The sequence below is a fragment of the Podarcis raffonei genome, chromosome 1, assembly GCF_027172205.1.
Source record: "Podarcis raffonei isolate rPodRaf1 chromosome 1, rPodRaf1.pri, whole genome shotgun sequence".
In the NCBI taxonomy this organism is placed as follows: domain Eukaryota; kingdom Metazoa; phylum Chordata; class Lepidosauria; order Squamata; family Lacertidae; genus Podarcis; species Podarcis raffonei.
This window is the reverse complement of record NC_070602.1, coordinates 107511997-107539803: the sequence shown is the minus strand read 5'-3', so window position 1 is coordinate 107539803 and position 27807 is coordinate 107511997. Positions and strand designations below refer to the sequence as shown.

At 41.1% G+C, this 27807-nt stretch overlaps 2 protein-coding genes across 11 annotated transcripts in view; one reads left to right on the top strand and one right to left on the bottom strand.

Annotated features, from left to right (window-relative positions):
• KCNH7 (potassium voltage-gated channel subfamily H member 7) overlaps positions 1-3073 on the top strand; it is a 253924-nt gene extending 250851 nt beyond the window's left edge. For all 10 annotated transcript variants that reach the window (XM_053408426.1, XM_053408431.1, XM_053408419.1 and 7 more), the window contains 2 exons: positions 855-1044; positions 1938-3073. In XM_053408426.1, coding sequence (XP_053264401.1) covers positions 855-1044; positions 1938-2207 — 460 coding nt within the window. In that variant the 3' untranslated portion in view covers positions 2208-3073. The remainder of the gene's footprint in view (positions 1-854; positions 1045-1937) is intronic.
• An 8639-nt stretch (positions 3074-11712) lies between these two features.
• On the bottom strand, positions 11713-27807 carry GCA (grancalcin). Its single transcript, XM_053408341.1, has 8 exons — positions 27630-27807; positions 25381-25557; positions 20015-20084; positions 18884-18927; positions 17885-18032; positions 16672-16785; positions 15798-15856; positions 11713-13687 (listed from the first exon to the last, which is right to left on the bottom strand). The coding sequence occupies exons 1-8, from the start codon at positions 27651-27653 to the stop codon at positions 13661-13663; spliced, it is 663 nt and encodes a 220-aa protein (XP_053264316.1). The 5' UTR covers positions 27654-27807; the 3' UTR covers positions 11713-13660.

The window sequence follows — 27807 nt, the reverse complement described above, 5'->3', positions numbered from 1 at the left end:
GAGGTACTATTTCTGGGTTAGCGGAGTCTGTAACCTGAAGCGTATGTAACCTGGGGTACCACTGTACCTGTATTTGTGTTTCAGAAATTGAACATGGGGCACAAAACTTCACCCTTTTCTCCTCCTTCCACTGAACCTCTCCTATAATAGTCCACACACACACACACACACACACTGGTGCAGCCATTGAGCTCCTGTCTGAGATTTGAAGAAGGGCGTCCTTAGACCAAATCTGAAATTATCTACTCCTTCCCTAAAGCTAAATTGGCCCCTGACCTGGGTTCAGGCACAAACTTCAAAATCATTCTTGTGCCACTGAGTTCCAGCTGTTCAAAAGCTGCCTGCAATCTGCTCTGTTGTGGGCTGTCGTGCAAACTATCTCCTGCCCAAAGAAGATACGTTAGCTATCTTCAGATATCTCAAGGGCAGTCACATGGAGGATGGAGCAAGATTGTTTTCTCCTGGTCCACAGGCTAGGCCCCAGACCAATGGATTCAAATGACAAGAAAGGAGGTTTCCGACTAAACATCAGGAAGAACTTGCTGGCAGTAAGAGCTGTCCGACAGTGGAACAGACTCCCTTGAAAGTTTTAAAGCAGAGTTTGGATGGCCATCCATCATGTGTGATGTAGCTGGGGGGTGGACTAGATGGCCCTTGGTGTCCCTTCCAACTCCACACTTCTTTGATTCTGTAAAAGAAAACTGCTTGCCATAGAGTGCCATAAGGAATCTTCTCCCCGTTTATTCTTGTTCACAAGTATTAAGTGAAGTTACTGCAAGTTGTGGCTCGTTCTTTCTTGCCAAAACAGTGCTATCCCTACAAACATACTTACTGATCTCTTGTTCCTTTCCCAGGCTTGAATCCCAAATGACTTCTGACATTCAAACCATCCTACAGCTGCTGCAGAGACAATCGGCACTTGTTCCACCTGCCTATAGCATGGTGGCCACTGGGGCAGATTATCAAAGGCCAGCTGTCCGAATAGTGCAAAGTCTTCACCCCATAGCATCTATTAAAACGGACAGAAGCTTCAGTCCTTCACAGGTATGCATCTGTATACAGGTACGCCAGTGGCTTCCTGTGGTTTATTCGGCTGTGTCCTTTCATGGGCAAGAATTCACGTCATCAGATGCATGCATATACGAGCATGAGAAAAGCCCTGTTGGGTGAGATCAAGGGTCCTTCTCTAGGCCAGCATCCTGTTACCCACAGTGGCCAACCTATGGGATACCTATGGGAGCCCCACAAACACAGCCCCCTGCCACAGTCGTTCCCAGCAGAAGCACAGTGCCTCTGATTCAGCATATACTCACTAGGACTGTTAGCTACTGATAACATTGTCCCTGTGAATTTATCTGTGTCTATTAGACAAGCTATTGCCTATGAAGGTAGGGGTGTTTATTTGTGTAGGTATACATCTTACAATAATGCCAGAGACCCAATTTCAGACCCTCCAAGTGTCCCTATTTTCAGGGACACTGTCCCAGATTTACAGAAGCCATCCTGGTTTCTGATTTGATCCTAGAATGTCCCACTTTTTCTTAGGACATCCCTATTTTCATCAGAGAAATGTTGGAGGGTATGGAGTTATGTGACCCTCCCCCCCCCCCGAGCCAAGGAGATAAGTAACTATACAACCTTTAGAAGACATCTGAAAACAACCCTGTATAGGGAAGTTTTTAAATGTTTAATGTTTTATTATGTTTTATATGTGTTGGAAGCTGCCCAGAGTGGCTGGGGCAACCCAGTCAGATGGGCAGGGTATAAATGATTTTTAAAAATAGCATTATTATAGAATAGGACGTCCCTATTTTCATCAGAGAAGTGTTGGAGGGTATGCAGTTTTCACAAAGAGACTTTCACTTTTAGGTTTTCATTAGAAATGGACTCTTTAAAATGCTTTCTGACCCTGCTGTTGTTTGGTTTCGTTTTCTCAGTGTCCTGAATTTCTAGACCTTGAAAAATCAAAACTGAAATCCAAAGAATCTCTCTCGAGCGGAGTGCATCTTAACACAGCCTCAGAAGACAACCTGGCATCCTTTCTGGAACAGGAGCAGGCCCAGTCTTTAGAGCTGCCCCAACAACATCATCGTAAGGCTTACCTCCACCAAATCAGACACCCATCCTTGCCAGATTCTTCCCTAAGCACTGTAGGAATCTTGGGTCTCCATAGGCATGTTTCTGATCCTGGTCTTCCTGGGAAATAACCCTTTTATACTCTTACATCACCTAAAATGTAAGTGCTTTTAATGGCTGGGTTTTCCCCCTTTTTTATTTTGTATTTAAATCCTCTATACTTGACTCAGGGGCTGCAAGGATATACCATTATATGCAAAAGTACTGTATATTTTCCTAACTTTGTAGCTTATAAGGTAAGGTTAACCAGTAACAATGTAAATATATAAATATATACATATATATATATATATAAACAAACTGTATGTTCCAAATATAAAGCTGCCAGCATTCTCAAGGCACCTTATATTTTTTAATTTTTTAAAAAGCACCTGCATGTTTGGAAATGATAATGGATCTGTTGCATGGAGACTACTATTTACTGTTTTCAACGAAACCCTAGTTTACTGCGGATAAGCCTTCCAAAAAAATGATGATGGTCCACACAGAAATTACTTTTTTTTTAAAGAGCTACTCTGCAGCTCCAGCAAAAAATAAATAAATAAAAATTTCAATTTACCTTTTGAAAATTATACAGTGGCCATTCCGGCACTGAACTTCTTTCCCCCCCTTTTATAATCAACACAACCATACCATGGCTTGGATAAAAGACTACAGTGGCTAAGTCTTCTGTGTTTCGGAAGTCATTCATGTAACACACCATTAGCAAAAATAGGTGACTTTTAAAAATAAAACTGCTAGGGCAACTGAGCTGCACAGTGGAAAGCATCATCAATGACTTGCACCCCCATTAACTGAATGATGTCATTAAAAAAAAACTTATTTTCTCTTTATTAAAACCACATCAGTACCTATAAGCTGCCACCCTACAAAAGGCAGTTAGTTGTCAAGAGACCCTCAAACATAATCAAATGCAATAAATATAATTTCTACATAACACAGAAGACTTTGTTCCTTTTGTTCAATGCGGAAAGCTGAGAGATGGAAATATTTGGCTCCTTTTTATAATGGACATGGTTGCATTTTGAGAACTCTCTCTTAATTTTCTACACACATGGGGGGGAGGGGGGAAGAGACTGATCCAGTTGTGTTCTTACATTATCAGAAGGGTTTTCAACCATCAGGTACCTCTGCTAATGGAAGGAGGCGACCTGCAAATTTGCTCTTCCTCCTGAAATCCCACTACCACCACTTTCCACCACGTTCTAGAGACTCCCTGAACTCTATGCAGCTGATTTTGGGGAGGTGTTGCTGGGAGGAGAAATTAGCAAAAATGCCCCCACTCTTCTTCCATTAGCAGATGCCTTCACTGGATCGAAACTCTTTCCATTGGCTGCAAGAGCACCAGTTGGGTTCTGCCCAATTAGATAAACCACTTCAACGTGGTTTTCCACCTGGGTTATTTTTTAACCTTAGGGCATTCTCACACAATGGCACCAGAGTTGCCCATTCATATAAAACTCCTTACATGTTAAATTTGTTCCTTCCGGGTAGTGGAGCACAATGGGTAGTCTCGATCCATTCTAGTGCAGTACCCACACACTGCGAGGGGCAAGGGGTGGTCGCCGTAGGGCTCAGTAGAGCCTTGGTTTTCTTCTGATCCTTGGCACACTCTCAAATGCAAGCATGCAAATGTAGAATAGGTGAAAGGTAAAGGACCCCTGGACACTTAAGTCCAATCAAAGGCGACTATGGGGTTGCGGCTCTCATCTCGCTTTCAGGCCGAGGGAGTCAGCTTTCTGGGTCATATGACCAACTAGACTAAACCACTTCTGGAGCAACGGAACACCGTGACATAAGCTAGGGTGCACAGAAACACTGTTTGCCCTCCCGCCACAGCAGTACCTATTTATCTACTTGCTTTTGAACTGCTAGGTGGGCAGGAGCTGGGACAGAGCAACAGGAGCTCACTCCATTGTGGGGATTTGAACCGCCGACCTTCCGATCAACAAGCCGTGCTGTTATGGGAACCAGAAGGTCTATCCATACACTGCTGTGTCTCTGTCCACTCCCACCCTACCCTGCTTCTGAACCAAGGCAAAAGTAGTGGGAAAATAGAAACTGGCTGTATTGAACCTTATGGTGACCCATTCATTAAAAAAGCAGTGTATCTGCACTAGGATAGAGCATCTCCAAAGTGTGCTTATTGTGAACATGCATTCCCTAAACACATATTGAAGCAACACTATTCATTGAAGTGAATGGGGAGAGGGGAGTAGTTCCCAGAAAGCTAGTGTAATATGGAAGCATTCCTAAAGATATATATGTACGATTGAGTGTTCAGTCGGCAGAACAGAAGACTCTTAATCTCAGGGTTGTGGGTTCGAGCCTCACATTGAGCAAAAAGATACCTGCATTGCAGCAGGTTGGACTAGATGACTTGTGGTCCCTTCCACCTCTACAATTCTAGGATTCTAATATATGCCTCAATGTACATATATATATATATATATATATATGCACACCTCTTCGAGTACAGCTGTAAACCTTATTTCTAACTAAGTAAACCAAGTAAGTCTATCCGGTGTCCAAAGCTGACTCTACAAGAGTAAATTTTTCTAAGATCCATAGGTGTTAAATACAGTCTATACTGCATGTGCATAATGCTTTGTGAATACTTAAGATTTAATTTTATTAAAATATAACACGCTTCAAACGTCGTGTTTGTTTTAGAAGAGAACTGACCTTTCTCACTACGGTATTTGCCCAAGTCAAAGCAGCCACGTAATTCCTTAAACTTAAACAAAAGCTTTAAGATGGGAATCTACCAAAAGTGATCCAAGTCAGTTAATTTCTTTAGGTCCGTGATGTGGTGTGAGGAGAAGAGGAAAAGAAAAAGAAAAAGAAAAAGAAAAATGAGGGAGGCACCAACAGCAGGAAGAATATAAAAAGCAAGACCAATATCCTAAAATTACTATTTAATAAAGGGATGGGGAATTATTGTTTAATAGAGGGGTGCTTCTTTTAAAGCAGCAGTGGGGGACCTTTGGCTATTGCTGAACTACAATTCCCATCAGCCACAGCCAGCATGGCCAATTGTCAGGAATGATGATGCTCTAGTCCAGCAATATCTGAAGGCATATGCATTCCCTCCATCCCTGATCTAATAGGAAATAGGACGTGGGTGGCGCTGTGGGTGAAACCACAGAGCCTAGGACTTGCCGATCAGAAGGTTGGCGGTTCAAATCCCCGCGACGGGGTGAGCTCCCGTTGCTCAGTCCCTGCTCCTGCCAACCTAGCAGTTCGAAAGCACGTCAAAGTGCAAGTAGATAAATAGGTACCGCTCCGGCGGGAAGGTAAACGGCGTTTCCGTGCGCTGCTCTGGTTCGCCAGAAGCGGCTTAGTCATGCTGGCCACATGACCTAGAAACTGTACACCGGCTCCCTCGGCCAATAAAGCGAGATGAGCGCCGCAACCCCAGAGTCGGTCACGAATGGACCTAATGGTCAGGGGTCCCTTTACCTTTACCTTTTAGGACTGTGTTGTAACAATCATACAAGATCATGAGTAGCACTGCCAGGCTTTTCTGATGGTCCATGTTGGACGTATACAGACATTCCTACATATATTCTGTAGATGAAGAGAACCAAACTGTTTTTGGAATTACCAGTTTAATAACAATTGTAACGTATAAGGCTTTGCATTGTTTGTGTTTATGGGACACACTTATGGTGATGAGTGTGCAAGCCTTTTGAGATCCACCAGGACTTTTTGAGCTCCCAAGATTGGTCGACAGGGTCTATGCCCGTTAAAGGCAACGTTTTGCCATTCCTCTGGGGGACTTGGAAAGATCACCTGTGTGACAGGGAAATGTCACCACGAGGTGACAACATTCGCCCCGCTTTTTTTTTTTTTTTTGCAGTTTCTTCGTTTCATAAATGTGCTTCGGCGTGTGAAATCAAGTTCGGAGCTTATGAAGTGCTACAATAGGAAAGCTAATGTTGTATTTCACATGGCTGGTCTCAATTTCACAGATGGAGAGTACCTTTATAACCACAAAGGAATTACCTGTCAAAAGTGTGAACTCAGCCTGGGACAAAAGCAGCAAATCACCCTCGATTCCCGAAAGAGCTTGACGAATGGACGTTTTGTTTACATATTCTAAAGTTACGTTTGATTCAAAAATTGTGCTCAGAAACTTTTAAACTAGGGTGGGGAACCTCAGGCCTCTAGGTCTCTATTGGATGCCTGGAACTCTTGCCCAGGCCACTCCCATTCCCAGGCTGCGCCCTTGAACTTTAAAAATGTCCTCTTGCTTGCCCAGACAGGTGGTGTAGAGGTGTATATGTGAGGTCAGACATTTGCATGTTGAGAACCCATGTCTACTGTTTCAATGGTAAGAGTCACATCTCTTTCTCTGCTTTGGCCTTTAGTCTCCACAACCACTGGTATGTGCCCCCTGCCCCAGATGGGGGGAGCTGAAAAACATTCCCCACTCCACTTTTAATAGGGGGGTTGCTTATTTCTTCATGTGCATTAATACAGCAGCCTGCCTTTCCCCCACTCTCCAGTTTTTTGTCAACATCAGCTAGCAGTTTGAGTAAAATACCGTATTTTTTGCTCTATAAGACGCACCAGACCACAAGATGCACCTAGTTTTCGGAGGAGGAAAACAAGAAAAAAAAAATCTGAATCTCAGAAGCCAGAACAGCAAGAGGGATCGCTGCGCAGTGAAAGCAGCGATCCCTCTTGCTGTTCTGGCTTCTGGGATAGCTGCGCAGCCTGCATTCGCTCCATAAGACGCACACACATTTCCCCTCACTTTTTAGGAGGGGAAAAGTGAGTCTTATAGAGCAAAAAATATGGTATGTACAGGAGATGATGTCATCTTCTTCCACTGTGCTTGTCACAAGCATTATTCCATTATTTAAAAACAACCACCCTACTTCTCTCAAATATTTGGTGCCACTCTTTTCCCTTGCATATTTTATCTGCATGATGCTTCCCAAATGGTGCGAATATAGAAGCAGCCTTAACCCTAACCCTTTGTGCCTGCCCATTATTCCTTCAGGTCTTCCTTACCCAACTCCCTCCTTCTTTCCCTGCTGGCTGGAGCTGGGGGGGGGGTGCAGTCCAAAAATAGTTAAAGGTCACCAGCTTCATGAAGGCTGCTCCATGTGTTTTCTTCTCTCTGCCTCCTAGACTGATGTCCTGCTCCTTTTCCCCCCAGTCTTAAGAGCCACAGGTTTGCCTGCATGCAACATTGTGTAAGGGGGAAAGAGGTCGGGTGACCTGCTGGTTTTTATGTCACAAAGGCATTCACAGTCTTAGGCAGGAACCTAGGAAAATGTCTTATACTGAGCCAGACCATTGCTCTATCCAGCTCACTATTGTCTGCAATGACTGGCAGTGGCTGTCCAGGGTTTCAGACAGTGGAGCTTCCCAGTCTCAGCACTACCTAGAGTATGTTCACATTACGGCCTTGTTTTTGCGGTTCATTTCTCAGATCTTTCCCCCCAGCTTCTTTAGTGCCAAATTCGTTCCAAGGGGGGTGTTGAGGGGCAGGGATGTCTTTGCCCTATGTATAGGCTAGAGACAACTTAGCCAGTCGTGACCGACTCTGGGGTTGTGGCGCTCATCTCGCTTTATTGGCCGAGGGAGCCGGCGTACAGCTTCCGGGTCATGTGGCCAGCATGACTAAGCCACTTCTGGTGAACCAGAGCAGCGCACGGAAATGCTGTTTACCTTCCCGCCTGAGCGGTACCTATTTATCTACTTGCACTTTGACGTGCTTTCGAACTGCTAGGTTGGCAGGAGCAGGGACCAAGCAATGGCAGCTCACCCCGTTGTGGGGATTCGAACCGCCGACCTTCTGATCGGCAAGTCCTAGGCTCTGTGGTTTAACCCACAGCGCCACCCGTGTCCCGCCTTATAACAAAGCACAGGTTAAATATCCATTTCAGATAACACTGTGCGAACATGAATTAAAAACCCAGCACTGGAAACGCAGTGTGTGCGCAGTAAGTGGCAGTGTGAACACAACCCTAATGATGCCAGAGATTGAACCTAAAACTTTCTACAAAAAAAGAAGTGCTTTACCACTGAGCTACGCTCCTGCCCATCTTGCCATGGCTTCCCTCTAGGGAAAAGGTCACATGGTCTTTCAACTGGCTTCTCTTCTCTCTCATCTTTTGAGTGGCACCTCTCCATCCAGGCTGGGAAAGCAGTCCCGAGTAAGATGTCAGAGCCACAGGACTTATAGGAACACTATAGGGAGATATACATTCTATTCATGCAGCCCACTGCATTGCCTTGCTGTGTTCAGTTGGGCTTACTCCTCTGTAAGTGTGCACAGGGACTGTAGCTTTCAAACGCCTACTTTAATTAAAATCCCTATCTGTTTGCTCTGTACAATCCCCGTTCTGTCATATATAATGTCCCATGTGAATTAAGCACTCTTATGTGCTTAGTTTTTATTCAGCTTGGAATCAGCCTGACTCCCTCATCAGCCCTCCAGTACTGATACATTTGAAAGGATAATGCCCCATCAGCTGTGGCTCACTAGCTCGAAGAAAGGAAGGATGGAAAGCCTATTAGTGGTCATGGATCAGCATAGCCCTGCTACAACAGTTCAAAATGTGTTATAATTGAATAGGTTTCTATGTGAAAACCAATGATTTTTGAAAGATCTATTTAACATATAACAAATCCCCACTGGCACATAAAAATGCTTGCACTTATGTCATTAAGCTATCATTTCTAGTTATACTATATGCCTGTTGCAAAACAAATGGCTCTTTTACTTTATTCCTTGCATTCTTTTTTTAGGCCTGCTGTGCTTTCCCTTAAATTCTCTGCTACATTGCCCCATCACTGGATCCTAAATGCACATGTTCCAGACATGTCAATGAGAACGCTCTCATCACTAACCAGCGAAACTCTAAGAGTTTGGATTTGATATCCCGCTTTATCACTACCCGAAGGAGTCTCAAAGCGGCTAACATTCTCATTTCCCTTCCTCTCCCACAACAAACACTCTGTGAGGTGAGTGGGCTGAGAGACTTCAGAGAAGTGTGACTAGCCCAAGGTCACCCAGCAGCTGCATGTGGAGGAGCAGGGAAGCGAACCCGCTTCACCAGATTACAAGTCCACCACTCTTAACCACTACACCACACTGGCTCACACTTAAGGCAGTAACGCTGAGATCCTTTAAGGAACTCGTTGACTCTCACCTGAGTTTATCGTGCGCCTATGCGTTAAGGTGAAAGCCATTTCAGTCACTGTGGTAAACAAATGTGAACTTTCTTCTCTCTGTAAATTGAATTATTTACGGTCCAAACTGAAAAGATGACACCTAAAATATTGGAATGGGGAACTGTCTTATAAGCAGAGATTAACTGTGAGATTCTGTGTCCACTCAGAAGTAAGTCCCATTGAATTTATTGAGACTTATTCTCAGCTCAAGATGTGTAGGAAGTTTCAGCCTATAAAAGCTTGTTGATCTTATTAAAAGAAGGCTTGAGGAGCAACAGTAGTATTCTGCAGATATAGTCCAGGGATGAACATGAGTCAGAGCACTTCAGAAACTTTAGGTACCTGCACTAACAGCTAGCAGTGGAATGTTAGTAGTTAGGTTAGAAATTAAAAAAGGTTCCAAGTCCACAAATCTGAATGCACACAGTAATAGTCTGTTCCAGAAATATCAGTTATAGAAGATGGAGCTCCAATATTATGGAATCTTGAGGAAATTTAAGCCAGTTAAAGCAGGGCTAAGCTTTTTGTGCCCCCAAACCAGCTGCAAACGAAAACAACAAATTGGCCCTCTAAGCATTTTTTTAATTATTTCAGCAATTTTTATTAGGTTCTCCTGAAATTTAGCTTATTTACATCACAGTGGTGGCATGCAGTCTGAGCCTTCTGTCTGAAGTTTAGATACAGATGCATCTGTAGAACTGAAGGGTTGTGTGGTTGCTGTTTTCTCTGAGCTTTAGTTGTGCCTCACTGAAGCAAGGAAGCGTTGGTTTGTTTATACCCACATTTGCATTTCTCCTCTCCAGCTATCAGGAGCAAGCCACCAGATGTTTGGCAGTATGGAGATAGGCCTGCTCAAATTGCCCTTGGAAGATTTTGCTTCTGCTAGTCATACTGATCACCACATATGGCAGTACTGTAGTTTAAAATGTTCTAGATGGCTTTGCTATTTTTGTGTGTGTGTGCTTTAATGCTCAAAGCCATTCATGATTTTAATTGAAAGAGATGCAAGTATCATGTCCCAGGTTGGACAAACAGGGGGTATAGGGGAGAGGCAGATCTATTGCAAATGTAGCACTGCAAACTCAATCTACGCTCAGCCAATCCCCATTTCCCTGCCTTCTTGCAACCACTCCAGGAGGCAACACTGATGTCCATGCCCTCCTTTTAATCTCATTTCTAGTTTTTCTCCCACCTGCCTTTGATTCTGGCTGCACCTACTGTTGGTCTTCCCGCCTTCTGCCTCACTAGCCCCAATGGACACTAGCCACCTCTGGGGAGAGGGTATCTCACTTGCCTTCACTGGAGGGGTTCAGCCTCACTTATGCCAGTTATTACTTAAATGGTGGGTGGAGGACCAGTGAGCCTCGCAGTCACAGTCTGAACAGTGTTGCCTCACTGACTTGCATCCACCCTTGGGCTTCAGTAATTTTCAGACATCTCAACCAGGTCTCAAGACTCCTTTCTATGGGTCCATTTGTAGAAATTAAATTGGACACCACTAGCTAGCCTCCCCAATCTTCCAGCTATGTGTTTCAGGTCCAACTACCTCCCGCCATTAAGACAGACTCCAGGATAATGAAGATGTGCACGCTTGCAAAGAGTTTGCTTTTATGTGTATCATCCAACTATACCTTTAGATCTTTTTTCAGCGGTATGCACAATGGGTGGTTATTCATTTGTGATCCTACATTATTTTGGGACACTCGGCAGCAGTTGCTGCATCTAATTATTTTTTGTTACATCAGTTAAGACACGCAAAGAGTACAGACTGATCTTCCCAAGTCATCCCTCATAGAACTGACAATATGCAGTGTATTTAATCTCAGATAGATTCCTCTTAATCATTGAGGCAACCTCACATATTTGCATGATCAAGGAAGTAGAAAATTTTGTGTGTAGAGAAAAATAGCACTGTGAGAAGTGTGTAACACAGGGATGTGGAATCTGTATCCTGTCAGCTGTCATTTGATACCAGTTTTCATGATCATTGCCCATACTGGCTGGGGCTGGTGGGAGTTGGGATATTCCTGAGATAATGCTACCCTTCTAGCACACACTCATTTTTGAAAGACTGGAAACATGCATGAACTCCACCTGTGTATGTAGCAAGAGAGATTTAAAGGAGTTGTACTACAACTTTTTCTTCGGAATTGTATAGCTGGTCTCGCACACTTCAAAGTTAAGAATCTTCACAAAGTTATCTTCTCCCACCTACAACTGTCACCTACCATGCTGTGCTAATGCTTTCAACGAAATCCAAGTTTAATAATAATAATAATAATAATAATAATAATAATAAAGATCTAGCATATCCCGCAACATTACTGTAGTGCTCAAGAACTGTATCATCTCAGATTTACACCGTCTTGGTATGAAAGAATATAAAGCGAGTTCCAAGTTTATTTCCAAACAATTGCCTGGAATGGCACTGAAAATAGTTACTACATTTGTACAGTTAGAACAGTATCCAGTTATTTCAGAATGTACGAAAATCGCTACGCAGCAGATTGCAAATAATCTACAACTATTACTCGACAATTGTGAACAGCAAAATATGCATACGAAGAGTGTCAATGATTTCAGAACTTTGATTTTAAACTGCCAATACGAGTTACAGGGACTGGATGATAACGCAAGATCCTTTTAGAAAAGAGTCCATTATACTAGTGAGATTCTATGGGTAGATGCTGCAAGACATAAACAACTGAAGTGTTAAATCCATACATTACTGATTCCATTCTAAAAACAATCTTTCTCAGCACAAGAATTTTTTAAAATCACAATAGGCAAACTGACCCTTAAAATGTTTAGCAGTGGCAGAATTAACCTGGATTTGTGCCTTGGCAGCTAAGTAATGTATCCTTGGCTGAGCAAATTGGTCTGAACATGCAGCTTTCATCATGCCATCAAACATGTCAAGAAATGGCAACAAGGATGCACCACTGAATAGACCCTCTGGCTGTTTCCAGTGGGGCCTAACAATACAGAGGGCTGTCCAATTCTGCCCTCTTCATCAGAGCTTGCTTGGTGCTCTTTGCAGCACAGAGGAAACAATATATTGTTGTACATCGGTTGATGCCAGCTGCTGCAACTGCACAAAGCCCTATCCTAACCTTGTCTCCCTCCCACCTACTACCTGGGGCAGCAGCACGTGCATAGCGGCTCACAAGGTTGGGCTGCAGATTCATCTCAACATATCTTGTAGACCCAAACGTTATCAAGCCCATTGATCAAAGCCTGGAAAGTGTTGCTATCCTAACTTGAAGTTTCACTACGCTCACAAATAATGAACAGATGCAAGATTTGGCTTGAATAGTAAAAGAAAAAGCACCGGTATGCATCCATTTACACGTTAAACTTGCAGAATAGTAGCTACTAGAAAAAGAAAATGGCATCAATAAGCTGGCCTGGCTGAAATTATCACAACCATGCAAGAAGCTACTTCATTCCAACAGCTTCCCAAGCAGTCAACACTGTCCTTGTTTCTGGTAGTAACTACAATGCACTGTATATGATGCACAGAGCTGGATTCTGTAATCAATCTGCTCAGGCATTTGTTCACAAGTTTGTTCAAATAATATGGGGATTTTAGCTGAGAACAAGAAAGGGTCAATTAGGACTTTTTCTTTCACACATCTAAGAAAGAAGCCTCAAACATTTAAAGGAAAAAATGGGTGCTCTAGAGAGGCACACGAATTCTTCTGAGGATTACATCTTCAAGAGGATAAAAATAGTTAAACAAAAAGTTTTCAACTACCATTAAATATAATCTTCACTATGAACATGTTATACTAGTCTACAGTCAAATAAATCTACTGAACATCCCGAAGAAGAAATATGTTTTAAGTTTGTACTTGTGACAAATACTAATTCTTTTTTATTCCAGGCATTTATTATTTCATAGGCGTGCAGCACATGAAACAACTGAGGTTGTAGAACACTAGAATGCCAATTACAGCTAATCTTTATTGCAATTTAAGCCAGCAGGTATTGGGGGGAGTGCACTTTAAGATAAACTAAACCCTGTTTATAACCATTACATGAAATGTGATTGTTTCCTCTTATCAATCCTGAGAGCATAATCCCAAAATATAAAAAGTCTACCATCCATATGCATAAAGAATGGCACACTTCTAAGAATTACTGTAAAATGTGAACATTTGTTTATTGTCAAACTACACACTAAAAGTCAAATATATTTATACAGAAATGATGCATTAGCAGGCAGAAATGTGGAAAAATCAATGGCAGCTTCATTTTCACAGCATTTTCAGTTAGTTTTCTCAAAGTAGTTGAAATTATACATGGAATTTTCTTCCACAGTTGGCACTCAGATAGCCATGGTGCACTGCAAGAACTGAAAAACAAAAGCAATTGTAATATTAACTGCCAATTTAAAGAAATGGATTTTTTAACTAGACAAAGAATGAGCATAGTGCAGTTTGGGATTTGTTCACTATACGCAGGTCAAGAAGTAAAATATATTGGGGCCAATTGTCAAAATCAGAGCAGAATTCTGCTCACAAAATGTTTTTCTTGAAGGAAGGGAGGAGGAGGAAGCTTCACCCTATAAGTCCATTGTGCCTCCTGAAAATCTGCACAGGAGGGCTGGTATTGTTGGCAATCAGCGCAGGGGGTTGTAGAGGGGTTCAGAAACAAACTGTTTTCCTACTTTCAAGAACAGTAGCCTCAAAAGCCACTGTGTGAAAAAAAAATGAGTTTGCTGCTGACAGAAGTTCAACAGTGGATTCAAGCAAATATAAAAAGGTAAAAATGTGCCAGTCAAATAAAATTATTGACCAACGAATCATAACTGGTTAGATATACTTTATTATCAAAACAGAGTCAAGTTTTTTTTATTGTATGCCAGCAACAGCAAAAACCACCAAACCCCAAAACACACAGATTATCACCATCCTACACAGTACTTTCAGTATTCAGTAACACCCAATGTGGCTCCTCATTACTTGAACAAAGAGTACTAATGCAACAAGAGATGCAAAATTTGATAATGAAAATCATCTGCCCTAAAACTGTGATAAAGCATAGACATGCATCTGCTTAGTTTTAGATGCCTTGGCAGTCTGTTCCCTGTATATTTGCATCTTTGCAGGCTGAAAGCTACACATAGTGGTAGGGTTTGGCAATTGCAGCGAGTTCTGCTACTATTGAGATGGAAATTGAGAGAATTGAATATGCAGTTCAAGGAATCTATTCGATCTATTCTTCCAACTGCTTTCCATGACAGTAGTAATAATCCAGGAAAATAAAGTACAACTCTGAATGAGTTACCTGCCCCAAACACTTATGTTTTCCCAACTGAAGGACATGCCATAAACATCCCAAATCTGAGAAACAGGATTTAATGCATAAAGGACCAGTGTTTTGAATACAACGTGTGCACACACCTGCCTAATAACACATTAGTCAAGACTACTCTAACAGAGTGGGCTGGTTCAGATGACCATACTCCTTCACAGAAGGAATAAAACAGGAACTCTTCAACTAATTTCCTATGAACCGTGGCTTCATATCCTGACTTATTCCAAAGCAGTTACTCAGAGTTTCCTGGTTCAGACAAAATAGAGTTTTGGAATATTTAAATAGTTCACAGAATATTTCACTCACAAAAAGGAAGGAGCAAAAAAGCGACATGCATGGCCAAGAGATTCATTCATCTCTCTGCTTAGAAAATAGAGATGGTCTTAATCCTAGAGCTGTGGATTCGAGCCCCAGGCTAGGTGAAAGATTCCTGCATTGGTTGGACTAGATGACCCTTGTGATCCCTTCCAACTCTATGATCCAATACCTAACCCGCAGTCAAAATAAGGCCCATAACAACATTTGCAGTTACTATTTAAGATGCATTATTAGAACTGCATTGTTTTTGCAGATTTCCCAATGCAAAATTTATTGGAACTCCTGCTGTACTATTACCATTCATACAAATAGTTTCCAAAGGTTGAACATCCCGGAGCACAGTATAACCAAACTGGCTAATCAAGATTTCAAGCATGACAGTTCAACTGAACTAAGGGTGTTGGGAGAAAAACACAGTCCAAAAACTTGTTTAATGCACAGGACACCACAGATGAGATTCTGAAAAAAGTTCAACACTATTCTGAGATTACAGTGGTACCGCGGGTTACACACGCTTCAGGTTAGACTCTGCTAACCCAGAAATATTACCTCGGGTTAAGAACTTTGCTTCAAGATGAGAACAGAAATCGTGCACCACCGGCGCAGGAGGCCCCATTAGCTAAAATGGTGCTTCAGGTTAAGAACAGTTTCAGGTTAAGAACAGACCCCCAGAACAAATTAAGTACTTAACCCGAGGTACTACTGTATTTCCCAAGAACAATCACTACTTTGAGAGAATTCTTTCTCCAGAAAAAAAATCTGAAAATATTGCAGGTACATAACGAAAGTTATAATTTGAAAAACCAGTTATTAATTATGTTACTTACATCATCGTATACAAGATTCACAATGCCCTGTTGCATGCTGTCTCTTCTCCTAAAGAAATCTGTTAAAAGTAACATTTATATTGTAAACATTCTGATGCACATTCTGAAACTTGTTTGAATGCTCAAGTCTCACTGACTGGAACTGGGCTAAAATATTATACCAAACACAAGATTATATCCTCCAAAAGCAACCTTCTCAATTTAGTTACAATAAATTCCACTAACTGACAAAGAAATCAGACAATTCTCTCAGTAATGTTCAGTCCTAATCAAGTCAACGAGATTATACAAGGCACAAAATTTGGCCCCAGATGTTTCAAGTTTATGCCGTGCTTTGCAGCTACCTGAATATCATGCTCCCAGACCCAGCTGCTGAGTATTTTGTCACATTTACTGCATTTTTTATTTCACAATGACCTGATTTTTAAGCTTAAAAAAGTAAGAGTGCACAGAGTCCTTGGGTTGCATCAGATACTGCCTACGAAAGAGCAAATAGACTTCTGCTTGCATATTGGGACTTCCAGGATGAGACCTCCCTCTCCTCTTGCTTGCACACCCTCAAAATCTGTTCTGGAGGATTGTCAACCCTACAGAGCAGATTTTGGGGTGTGCAGGAGAAAGAAGTGGGAAGTGAGTGGAAGCCCACTTGCACATCATGGGATTTCACTCCTTAAATTTAATCTCACTTCAGATTCTAATACTGCATTACTTAGAGACATGCATCATTTTATTTGTATGCCACCTTTCCACAGTTCAAACCGTGCTCAAGGCAACTGACAACATAGAAAAAATTACAGTTACAAATGTAACAAAAATAGTCATCAACTGGCATCAGATACAGAATTGTTACAAAAATAACTATAAAACACCTTACCCGTCAAAGCCCGAAGCTTCACGCAGCAAGCCACATAGTCATCAAAAAAGATTCTGCCATTCTTGCTGTAACGTTTTACAATAGCAATTAATGTCTGTGGGCTTAGCCTATAACCTAGACAAGGTCAAGGAGAAAAACATGTCAACTTCAGAGCAAAAGGCTTAAACAAGCGTTTTTGTTATCTTAATATTTTTAAACAGCTCCTAGCATTCACAGCCCTCTTTGAACTAAAACTCAAGAGGGGAACACAATACATGCACTCCAAGAATAAAGCAGGTGTTGAGTGAAGGAGCTGCATCTTTCCCTTCTAGGTACAGTGGGGAAATTATATAATACTATGATATATTCCTTCCTTCCCAGACTAAGGGAAGGAAGGCAGGTCCATTGCTCTATGGACTGTCTCACACATTCACTAGGGACCTGGATATGGATGTCAGGAGCAGAGATGGGCAAGTGAAAGAGAATTGCTTAACCTTCCTCCCAAAATGCTTTTCCTGCAATGTGTAAATATGAATTTAGAGCCCAAACTGTGAGAATGGGACTGTAGAGGAAGCAATGGGCAAGGAAGAGAAGGAATAAGCACCTGGCTGATTCTAGACCACCACCTACCCTATTTTGCAAAGACATGGGCTCCCAGAATCACATCTACAGCTGTAATGCTGGTCCCAAACCCCGAGTTCTCAGGCATATTGATCAGAATGGATTACTAGAAACTAATAGGACTTCAAAGATGTCCTCCCAATCAATCTCCCTGTTCTCTAATAGGAAAGCCAGCAGCTTTTTCTACTGTGCTCACACTGGAACTATTGCCTTCTGTCATGTATGGCTGAGCAATTCAATCCTGCATTATTTGTATACCCTGTAATCAATCAATGAAGATTTTCAAAATCCCGGACAATTCAGACCAATGGTTGTTTTGTATGAAGATGCTTTGAGAAGAGAGCAGCAATACATGATTCAACTTCATCCTTTCAAATGTCAGACTCCTGTTCACATACATCCTTCAATACTCTGCTCAGAGTTCATTTAAAGGCTTGCTCTTCTACTCATAGACAGAGCAAGTTATGACCAAGATTTATCTAGAGCCAATCACTAAAATACTGTATAACGTCCTGAATATATCATTTTTAAATTCTCTTCCTAGCAACCCATTCTACTTTTACAGGGAAATAATTAGTTACTTGAAAACACATGTCTAGCCAACGTATCATACCCATAGCTACAATGACTTGAGTCAATTCATGAAGTTCCACAGTTCCGCTTCGGTCTTGATCTATCATCATGAAATTTTGTTTCCAAGCACTGAGAGCGGCCCAGAGTTCCTTAAATTCATTGTATCCCATTTTCCCAGTATTCTCTCTCTAATGTAATAGTTAAGAAAACAGACCATCTTGAAGAAAGTTGGTGATCAGAAATACATAAACCTGCATTAGATTTTTTGTTTTGAATACATATCTCCCAACTTCTTATTCAGGAGTTTGCTTAGAACATTTTAAGCTGCTGTTCTACGTTTAAGTTATCCGAGCAAGTGAAATTATTTCTTGTTTTTTGTTTATTTTCACCCTGATTTACAGGATGCAAAGGGTCAAGAAGGAAAATCCTTAAAATATCAGTGTGCTCCAAGGCAGCACAAAACCAAGTACTGCCAAGCTAGGTGGTATGAAATTCAGTTTATTTTAAGTGTAGTATGCTTTCCAAACTTATCTCTAATATTACAGGCTTTTTTGTTTGTTTGTTTTTAAAACCACACACATTACTTTAAGTTATTTCCTGTCACTTGGTACATAAATACCATTCAATACTCACTACTTTGTTGCTGTTGGTCACATTTGAGTTGGGATAGCCCAGTAACTAGCACATGCTGGCTAACAGACTGAGCCTGTAGTTTAAACTGCAGTTCCCACTGCACAAAGTCAGCAGCTGTAGCTTAACCCCCAGAATCAGTGTCCAGAATTAGCTTTGCTGATGTATCCAGTTTCTGTTAACACAAAATATAGAGTGAAGGTTCTAAAGAATGTTTTTGAATGCTTAGCTGGCCCTACAACCTCATCAATCTTAGTTTCTTTTCATCTTTCAAAACAAGATTGTTCCTAAACATATTCAGAACCCTGCATCCCGAAACCTTGGTCCTGTTGTATATTGAACCTGGGTCCAACTGGTTTCATATGAAATGAAGTTTACAGTTATACTTAAAGACTTTTCCCAAGGATACATCCAACATTGATATCATAATTCTGCACGTCTCCAAGCTGAATGCTGAAATTACAAGTGAAAGATGCATTAATTCTAGATGGCATATATTGATTTCAGCTCTAATAACTATTGTTCAAACTATCATGACTAGCAACATAATGAAGTTTATAAAGACTAGCAATTCATGTACAGGTAATGGCTAGCAAAACAATGGCTAATTTATATATAAAAAAGAGACAGACCTAATGAAAATGTATTCAGAATACTTTTCCTGTTTTAAAGGTTTTATACAACCTGTGTGAATTAGCATGAGAATGGAGGATACTATAAAATTTACATCAGAAAAGTAAAAGAAAAAAACTATTCCTTGATAAAAACAATTCAAGTAGCATGCAAAGCATGCTATGAATTGAGTTCAAATTAGCAACTGAAAGAATTCAGCAATGAATATGCTTCCTTGATAGGCAGAAAGTGAGCAGAAGTATCCACAAGCAGGAATAAGTATTCCAAGTCGTCTGAACGATCAAATAAGCTATGACAATAGTTGAAAACATCAACGGCAGGAGGCAGAGCAAGAGGAACATCTGCCTTCTGAGCTCTTCGGATACACAGTCACACCTTCATGTATATCCAGGTCCACTATGTACTATCGAAATGCCAATCATCACATGCTATAGTTTGGATAAAAATCATTCCTTACATTTTATTAAGCCATCTGCCACACTCATTGTTTGCTGCATTACACATCTTGCAGGGACATTAAATGCAATATTTATCACTCAAGGCATAACTGCCCAAACAAGTCATGTGGCTACAGATACAGAGAGGCAAACAGGACTTAAGCAAGTCAAGAGGGAAATGAAGAACAATCTTCCCTGACTTGAACCTGGGAGGCCAGAATTAAAATCTCCACTCAGCTGCGAATCTTCCTGGGAGACCTTGGACTGCTCACAGTCTCTCAGCCTAACCTACCTTGCACCACCTTGAGCATCTCAGAGAAAGGTGGAATATACATCTAATAACAAACTTAATGTTTTGCACTACATCTCCCATCAGCCCCAGCCAGTGCAGCACTGGCCAAGACAGATAGAAGAATGCAATAACTTCTTGGAGATTGAATTTAAGGTGTTCAGAAGCAACAAAGTCTTACGAGAGTAAGTTCCACTGATTCCAGACTGGGTTAGACATCTCTGTAGCTCCTCAGCATCCACTTCACCATCCTGTAAAATTAATGCACAACAAATTTGTGGTTCAAATATACCAACCTATCTAGTAATACAAAATCAAGTATGTGTGAATTTTATTTGTTAGCCAACTGTTCTACCTCAATTAAGAGAATTATAATACTTCATGAAAATTACTCATCTAGAAATTTGCCAAAGTAATTAAATTAAATAACTAAGCAGTAACTAACATTTCCTAATTTTTAAAAAAAATGAAGCAGAACTTCCTCACGTCCTGCAGTGATATATTGCAATAGCACAGCTTTTTCATATGAAGTTTTTTTGCTTGAAATTTTTCCCACAAGTGTTGAATCTATTTTAAAAGTTTCATGCGCAGCTTTGTAAATCACAAGGCGGATTATTTTAAAACCAACACAAGATGGCTTTCCCCCACCATTATCTACTTCCCTGCAGGAATACCCTATACCTATATGTTCATTGTTGTTTAACAGGTCAGCTCAAATCCAGCTGCGTACAAAAAAGGATCAAAAAGTTACCTTAAGTTTAGAAGATATCTACATGCGAGAATAGTATACATAAAAAACCCAGAACATGAAATGAAAGACTATAAAGTAGCTCTTTGAACAGTTCTGAAGCTCTGTACTAATGCCAGTGAGCTACTTGTTTGATCAACTAAAGCTTATCACACAGAAGATTTGCTTACAATGACATGAAGCATTTCAACTACCATGATACATCAATACATTATCCTACTAAGATGTCACACCTAACACGGCACAAAGAATCTTGTGTCCTAACATGCACTTAATGTAAATATTACTGTAAATTACTGTATATCATCCCCTCCCTTGGGATGATTTTTATAGCAATAAATAAAAATGAAAAGCTTAGTGTGTGAGCTTCTCCAATGAAAATGTAAAGGGGGAAGTAAATTCAAAACCCACTTCATTTTCACCCCATGCAAACCCTATTATCCTAAAGTGACTGGGCTTCTTACAAGAAGTTTCCCAGAAGCATGTGTAAATGTATCTCTTGTTCTAACCTGAAAGGGATGATCTTCCTCCTGGCTAGGTCTAAGAAACTATTATATGCTGATCATGGGTTCCAGGAGAAAGAATATGAACTTGTGTTATTTAGCCACATTTAAACACTAAAGAGGGCAAACATCTCTAGTCAACTGTGGATCTATGTAGTCACATCCTAGAGATAATTGTCCAACATGACTATGCAATAGTGTGAAGGTACTTATACCATTTACCCACAAAAGCAAAATAATTTTCATTGGGTAAGCTCACAGGAAAGAAGGATTGTTGGAATTTGATGGTAAATACATTTCTGAGTCTCACTGACTGACCACAATGCAACAACACTCAGAAATGACTTCACTGGCCTGCTTTTACCCACCCCTCCATAAGTAATACCCATGTTACTGCAAGTTTCTACCTGATCAGTTCTTTTGAGTGTCAAGGCCCACGCTTCCATCACCCCACTGGTCCTGCTACATGGCAGATGACAGACTGTGCTTATTTGACTGGTACTTCAGGAGTGAATGTTTATTCCTCCTATAAAAAACTAAATTTACTAAAATATTACACTTGAGAATTAAGAAAAAAAATATGGAAGTCATCAATTAAGGTCCTACTTGGAGAAAATCAAAGCACGTAATTTCCCCCCTTTTTTCATATATGTTACCCCATTTACATACAATTAATCTAAAGTAGTGGTTTTCAAACTATGTATTGGGGAACCCTTGAGTTCCTCAGAAGCTTATCAAGGGTTCTTCAACAAAAACAGTTATGGTGAAAAACTTCCCAGAAAGATGGCTTGTCAATACCTTTCCTGGTCTCTCACAGCTACAGGGCTGTGTTCAGTACATTCTGGAGCACTCACAGAGCAATCTTAAGCATTTTACTCCAAAGCAATTTCCACTGCATTCAATGGACCTTACTCCTCTGTAAGGGTGTTCAGGATGCAAGGTCAGTTTCTGTGGAGCCAAAAAGCCTGGATCCTACTTAAGATAAATTCTGAAATGTGTATTACAGAATTCCTTTGCTCCACAGTAGGTACCTACGGTGTGCTTCACCAGGTAAGTCAATGTGGAAAGGGTTCCCTGAAGATACAAAGTTTGAAAACCACTTCTGTAAAGCTTTGAGCAATGAAAAGGTGGCAGTGCTTCATAATGTTCTTATTTCCAAAAGAGGAACTACACTTGAAACCAAAATGTATTTTTACCTGGAATCTACATTTAATTATGTGCTAGTCTAATACAGGTGTGCTGCTGAACTACAACTCTCACCAGCCTCAGCAAGCATGGCCAATGCCCAGGGATGATGGGAGTTGTAGTTCAGCAACATCTGGAAGGCCAAAGGTTCCCCGCAGCTGCTCTAATATATACGTGGAGTTCCTACAGTTACAAGAGTTTCCCACTATCTTCAGTATTCTTTTTCATATTTATAGGCTGTTCCTTATGACTAGAACACAGTAGTACTATTGGGCAAGCCATTTTTTTAAAAAACAACTCATTTCTTCAAAGACTTTCCTAGATTTCTATGGACTCACCAACTCTCAGTACAATGAACCCCTATCCTTCCTGCCATTAACTTGCTGCCTTAACTACTTCAAATGTAAACTGGGGGCCTGAATCCAGTGATGCACCCACAAGACTTCAGTATTGTTTAGAAAACTTTATAGAAGGGCTGGAAATTGTTACATTAAAATTATTCTACTTAATTAAAAAATTGAAAGCTACTTTATATATTGACCACTTTTCTATGTCTGCCTTACAACCTGAAGTGGCAAGGAGCCACTGTCCCTGTGCACAAAGGAAGACCACCTATCTCACCATCACTTACTAGTGCTACCCCAGAACACATTGCTGCATTCCCCAATCTAGGAACACAAAGGGGTACTCTAGAAATTTTCTCTTTCTCTGCTAGAAGAAAAGAAAGCCCTAAGTTTCCATCCTGCTCTCTCTCCTCCTACAGTCCACTTCAGGTACAATCCTCTATCAACTTTCCACTGCTTAGACTAGCTTCAGAAAAGCATACTCAAAATTCACACATGCTCATTTAAATAAGTATCAGAGTTCTAACAACCAGCTTAAAATCCCCTCATCTATCAGCTTGTCCCAATGACCAGAGAGGTAAAAGATCATGAATTTGGCCGGAAGCATGTTTTCCCAGCAACTATGCAAACAAAACATAACAAATACGGTTCTACCTTCTGACCTAGTTCACATCTTGCATTAAGTAATTATTAAAATAAAATATAATCTGCTGTGAATGAGCAGCATGCTGCTGCACGCTGCTGGAATCACAAGTGTTTCACTCCTTCCCTTCTTCTGCCAACAACCAAACCACGGAATGGTTTGCCATGTTGTCCAAACTCAGGCTACTGCTTGTTTGCAAACTATGAGCCTACATTTGGCTAACATGACAAATCAGAACATGCCTTGGTTTCTAGACAGCACCCCGTAGCAGTCAGTGAGGAGCACAGTGTCTGCAATTTCAACAGTGTGCATAATACCTTAACTATAATTTAATGTGGTGTGAAACCATGCCTAAGTGTGGTCTCCCAATATCTCCATTCAAAAGTGCTTCCCTTTCATGCTATGCAGTTGAGCCTTTTTTTAGTTAAAGAACTACTGAGTTGTTTTAGACTGAGATTAAATGATACTAAAATAGTACCAAAATATTCATTACACATTCATTACATGCAGTGATCAGTTACTCCCACCCAAGACCATCTAGAGAAGGCAGTTGCTACATCAGATGGCATGTGATTATTCTCAGAAGCATTTCTCTGCTAGCTCATTCGTTCTACAAAAGGAGCACTATATATAATCAAATGGATCTATGCACACCAAAGCCATCAATGCCTTTACTTTAAAAAGTCATGTGTGATGTGAATAACACTAGGTTATCTCCAGTGGTGTCCATGCATGACTGAGAAGGGCCTGAAGTCATACAACAGGAGTTTACCTTCTTGTCCTATCTTCCTCAGCCTCTCATGTTGTCCCCAAAATCTTATCCATAGGGCCGGAGGACTTTCTGGACCAGATTTTTGGGGATGGAAGGGGGAAGAAAGAAAGGAGAGCAGAAGACTGCTTGTGCAATGTTGCCTGCTTTATTATTATTATTATTCCATCCAAGGCCCTTATTGATCATTAAAATACAGTTGTTTTAATATGCTGGCTCTTTGCAGTCATCACTTACAATGTGAAGAGTGGGCCTTTGGACCTGGCTTAACCACACCAGCACCAAAATCTGAAATGGTACCCCTGGTATGAAGAAGACAATCACAAATGAAAGTTGTGCCTTCCCTAAAATGTCTTACTGAAATGCTAACATATAGGATGTAACATGTAACAACTTGAAACCTTGCTTGGTAAAGATTGTAGAAATTAAAATGCCAAGGGGAGAAAAATCTAAAGGAGTTACTCACCTGGAACTGGAGTTCTTCATGAATATTGCCTTTGCAGATCCACACTCTTGAGAGAATGCATATTGGCATCACAAGTCCCAAAACGCTCTAGAGACCAATGACCTGTGGGGCCATGCATATGCCCTTTCGTGAATCTTTACTATAACCTTTTTTTTTAACCAGTCCTTTTGCCCAGATTACACTGGTGCTACTCAATAAAATACCTAGCCACATACAATGTATATGACTCTTCCAACCCAGAAGCCTGCTTCAGACTCAAAATTTAAAAGTGCTCACTTAATTATTACTTCATTAATAACTATACAAAATTCTATATAATCCTCTCAGCATTGAAAAGGGAGCACCAAGGCAGTTACAAACAGCCTCCCCATCCTTCTGACATATAATCCTGGAAATAAAATTATCTGCTCAGTGATTTGCAGCCAAGGAGCTAAAGTATCAAATTTAAGAGTCCCCACATTCTTAGAAAGAGAACCTTTTGTTTCAAAGACTAGGCAGTATGTATTAAAGTTGCAGACAAGACAGTTTTTGAGATGATACAATGTTTTTGAGATGATACAAGAAAAATTAATATCTAAATCTATAAGTAAGAGCCAAATTTACACATGTAGTTGACTGACCAGGTGGAAAAAGAATGTGATTAAGGAGCTTGGCCAGTTTTCAACAATATCACAATCCCCTAAAAAAGAAATAAAAAGAAGTAGAACTATCTAATGCCCATCTTCAATTTACAATGTTTTCAAGCTGCAAATCACTGACAGATCTATACAGATGTTACTGTTAACATGTTAGCAAACAAATTCCTGGGGACTAGTCTATGCCTTACACTACAATCAAAACATAAGAGCCCTCTTTCAAAACTTTAAGATAGTAACTTGAACTAACATACCTGTCCAGCAATAGCACTGAAAAATGTCCACAAGGGATCAGCAGCAGCAGCTGCAGCATAGGCACCAGAATAAACAGAATAGCCAGGAGATCCACCATGGGCCACACTTTGCACTCCTCCAGGAACTGGCTGACCCATTGCCATTTGCATTGGCACCTGCCCACGGTAAGCTCCATACTTTTGAGGAAGAGGAAAAGAAGAACATACATATTTCACTATATTTACCAGCTCATTACAAACATCTATTGTCTATAACAGATTACTTTATTTTCACTGAACTGAAATGCCTCACAAACTCAAGGAGTGTATGTGCACTACAATTCTAATATCACTACATCTTACTATGGTAACGTTTACACTTATAGAAACAGATAGTTTTCTTGACCACTAATTTGGGATTCACTACTGTAAGGGTATGGTGGCACAGGAGGCATGGTACTCTGGCAGTACAGAAAGGGCAGTTCAACAAAGTAACATCATAACAGAAGCAAACCAGATAAAGGAGTACCAGAAAGTAGTGCTGGAAATCTGAGTTTCCCCAATAGTGTTTGCAAAATTGCACCAGCAAAGAAAAAGTTAGCTAGTTCAGCTACTTTTGCAGTGGTGATGCAAGCTACTTCAACTAAGTACACTGTACCTAGCCAAATGAGGAAAAATATGACTACTTACAAACACAAAGTAGTCCAAATCACACCAGTGCTTAGTATTTTGTTTCAACTAGTTTCCTGCAACTGAAGGAATTCCAGCACCACTATAAATTGTCTATTTTTATTTGTGCAGTAAGCCAGGAAGGAGACTACTATCATCAAGGCTTCCCTTATTCTAGGGGTTGGGGAAGTAGGAGGTTTAGCATTACATGCCAGGAAAACACTCTTAGGGAGGAAAGGTAAGTTTTTTTTCTGAATGTCATCGAAAAAGTTCTTGTATACCATTCCCAAACAGACCTGGCAAGTATTTGACTACTGCCAACCACAAGACTGGTCTGCAAGTTTTAATTTTTGAGTAGAAAAAAACAGTTCTGCTTAGAAATTTATATATACCAAATTCACTTGGATGCAATAAAACAATTACTTTGACTCAATTTGAGTTAAAGTTTAAGGCTAGACTTCTAGCCATACATACATATATATTAATGGGGTAGCAAAGAGGTGCTTGAGATTTCAGCTGATCTTCCCCTCCAGATCAAAGGGGAGGAGAGAAGTCCAGGAGATTTTTTGAAATCTTGTTTTTATGATGTATGTTGGATATGTGATTGGAAAACTTTAATTTGAAAAAATAAATTATATATAAAAAAGGAGATTTCACCTGATTTTAGTCAAAAGGCAAAGAAATTTCTAATTCTCTTAAAGCAAGATCGGATGGGTTGCTATTCATCCATTCTTACAACCTTTAACTTGCCTGACATTTTAAAAATCAATTCAGCCTGCAGTCATGACCTTATTTACCTGGGATGCAGAGCCGTGACAAAAGACAAATTATCCTTCCCTGCAAACCCCCCCCCCCAGGGCCCAGTGTCCCACATTAGATAGAAGCTTAAAATCAGCAATGACTGCGACAGCTGAAATGATTTCCCCAGGCACCACCCGCTGTCTTCCTACACCTACGGCAGTGCATTTTCAGTGCTTTTAACCAAGGGACCTAAAAACACCAGTACTGCTCTAACAGATCACCCAGTTTCTAGAAGCACGGCCTAAACACTCAAAAAATCTTCTTGCTATGCCTTTAAGCGGTGGCTCCACAACCATGAATTAAGTAGTCAAATTTAATAGGATGGCAAGCGGTACGTCATCCACAAGGCAGAGGCTGGGCCTGTTATGAAGAGAAAGAAAGGGAGAGGTGTCCCCCCCCTTTTCTTTTTTAAAATGGCAACCCTTTAGCTCGCTTGATGTGTCAGAGTCAGGCACGCCTTCCATTTCCTCCCGCTGTAAGAGAACAGAGTCCTCCCTCTCTCCCTCCTTCCTCGCCTCTTGCACTGCACACTTTAATGGCTTCTCCGCCAACTATAAGGGGGGGGGGGCGCTCGGCGGAAGGAGACCAATTTCGGGAAGGCCTTAAAAAGAAGGGCCTGGAGCCTGAAGGGCCGGCCGGGCTCCCTCGGCTCTGACCCCAGCCGGGAAGACGAGCAAGGAGAGACTGACAGCCGCGCCGCCAGAGAAAAGGACCCGGCCGGATGGGTGGGTGGGTGGGGGAGAGAGGGACGGACAGACCGACAGACAGGCCTTCCCTCCAATCACGCCCTTTCTACTCACCGCTCCGAACCCTGGGTACGTCATGTCGACGTTTATGAGAGGAAAAAACCGTTGAGAGCGGGGTGGGGGAGGGGGAGCCGTTTCCCGGATTCGCAGCTCGGCCGGACTCGAATCTACCACGACGGCCGCTCCGCTATCTCGCCAGCTCTTGCCGCGGTGGCTTCCTCCTTCTTCCTGA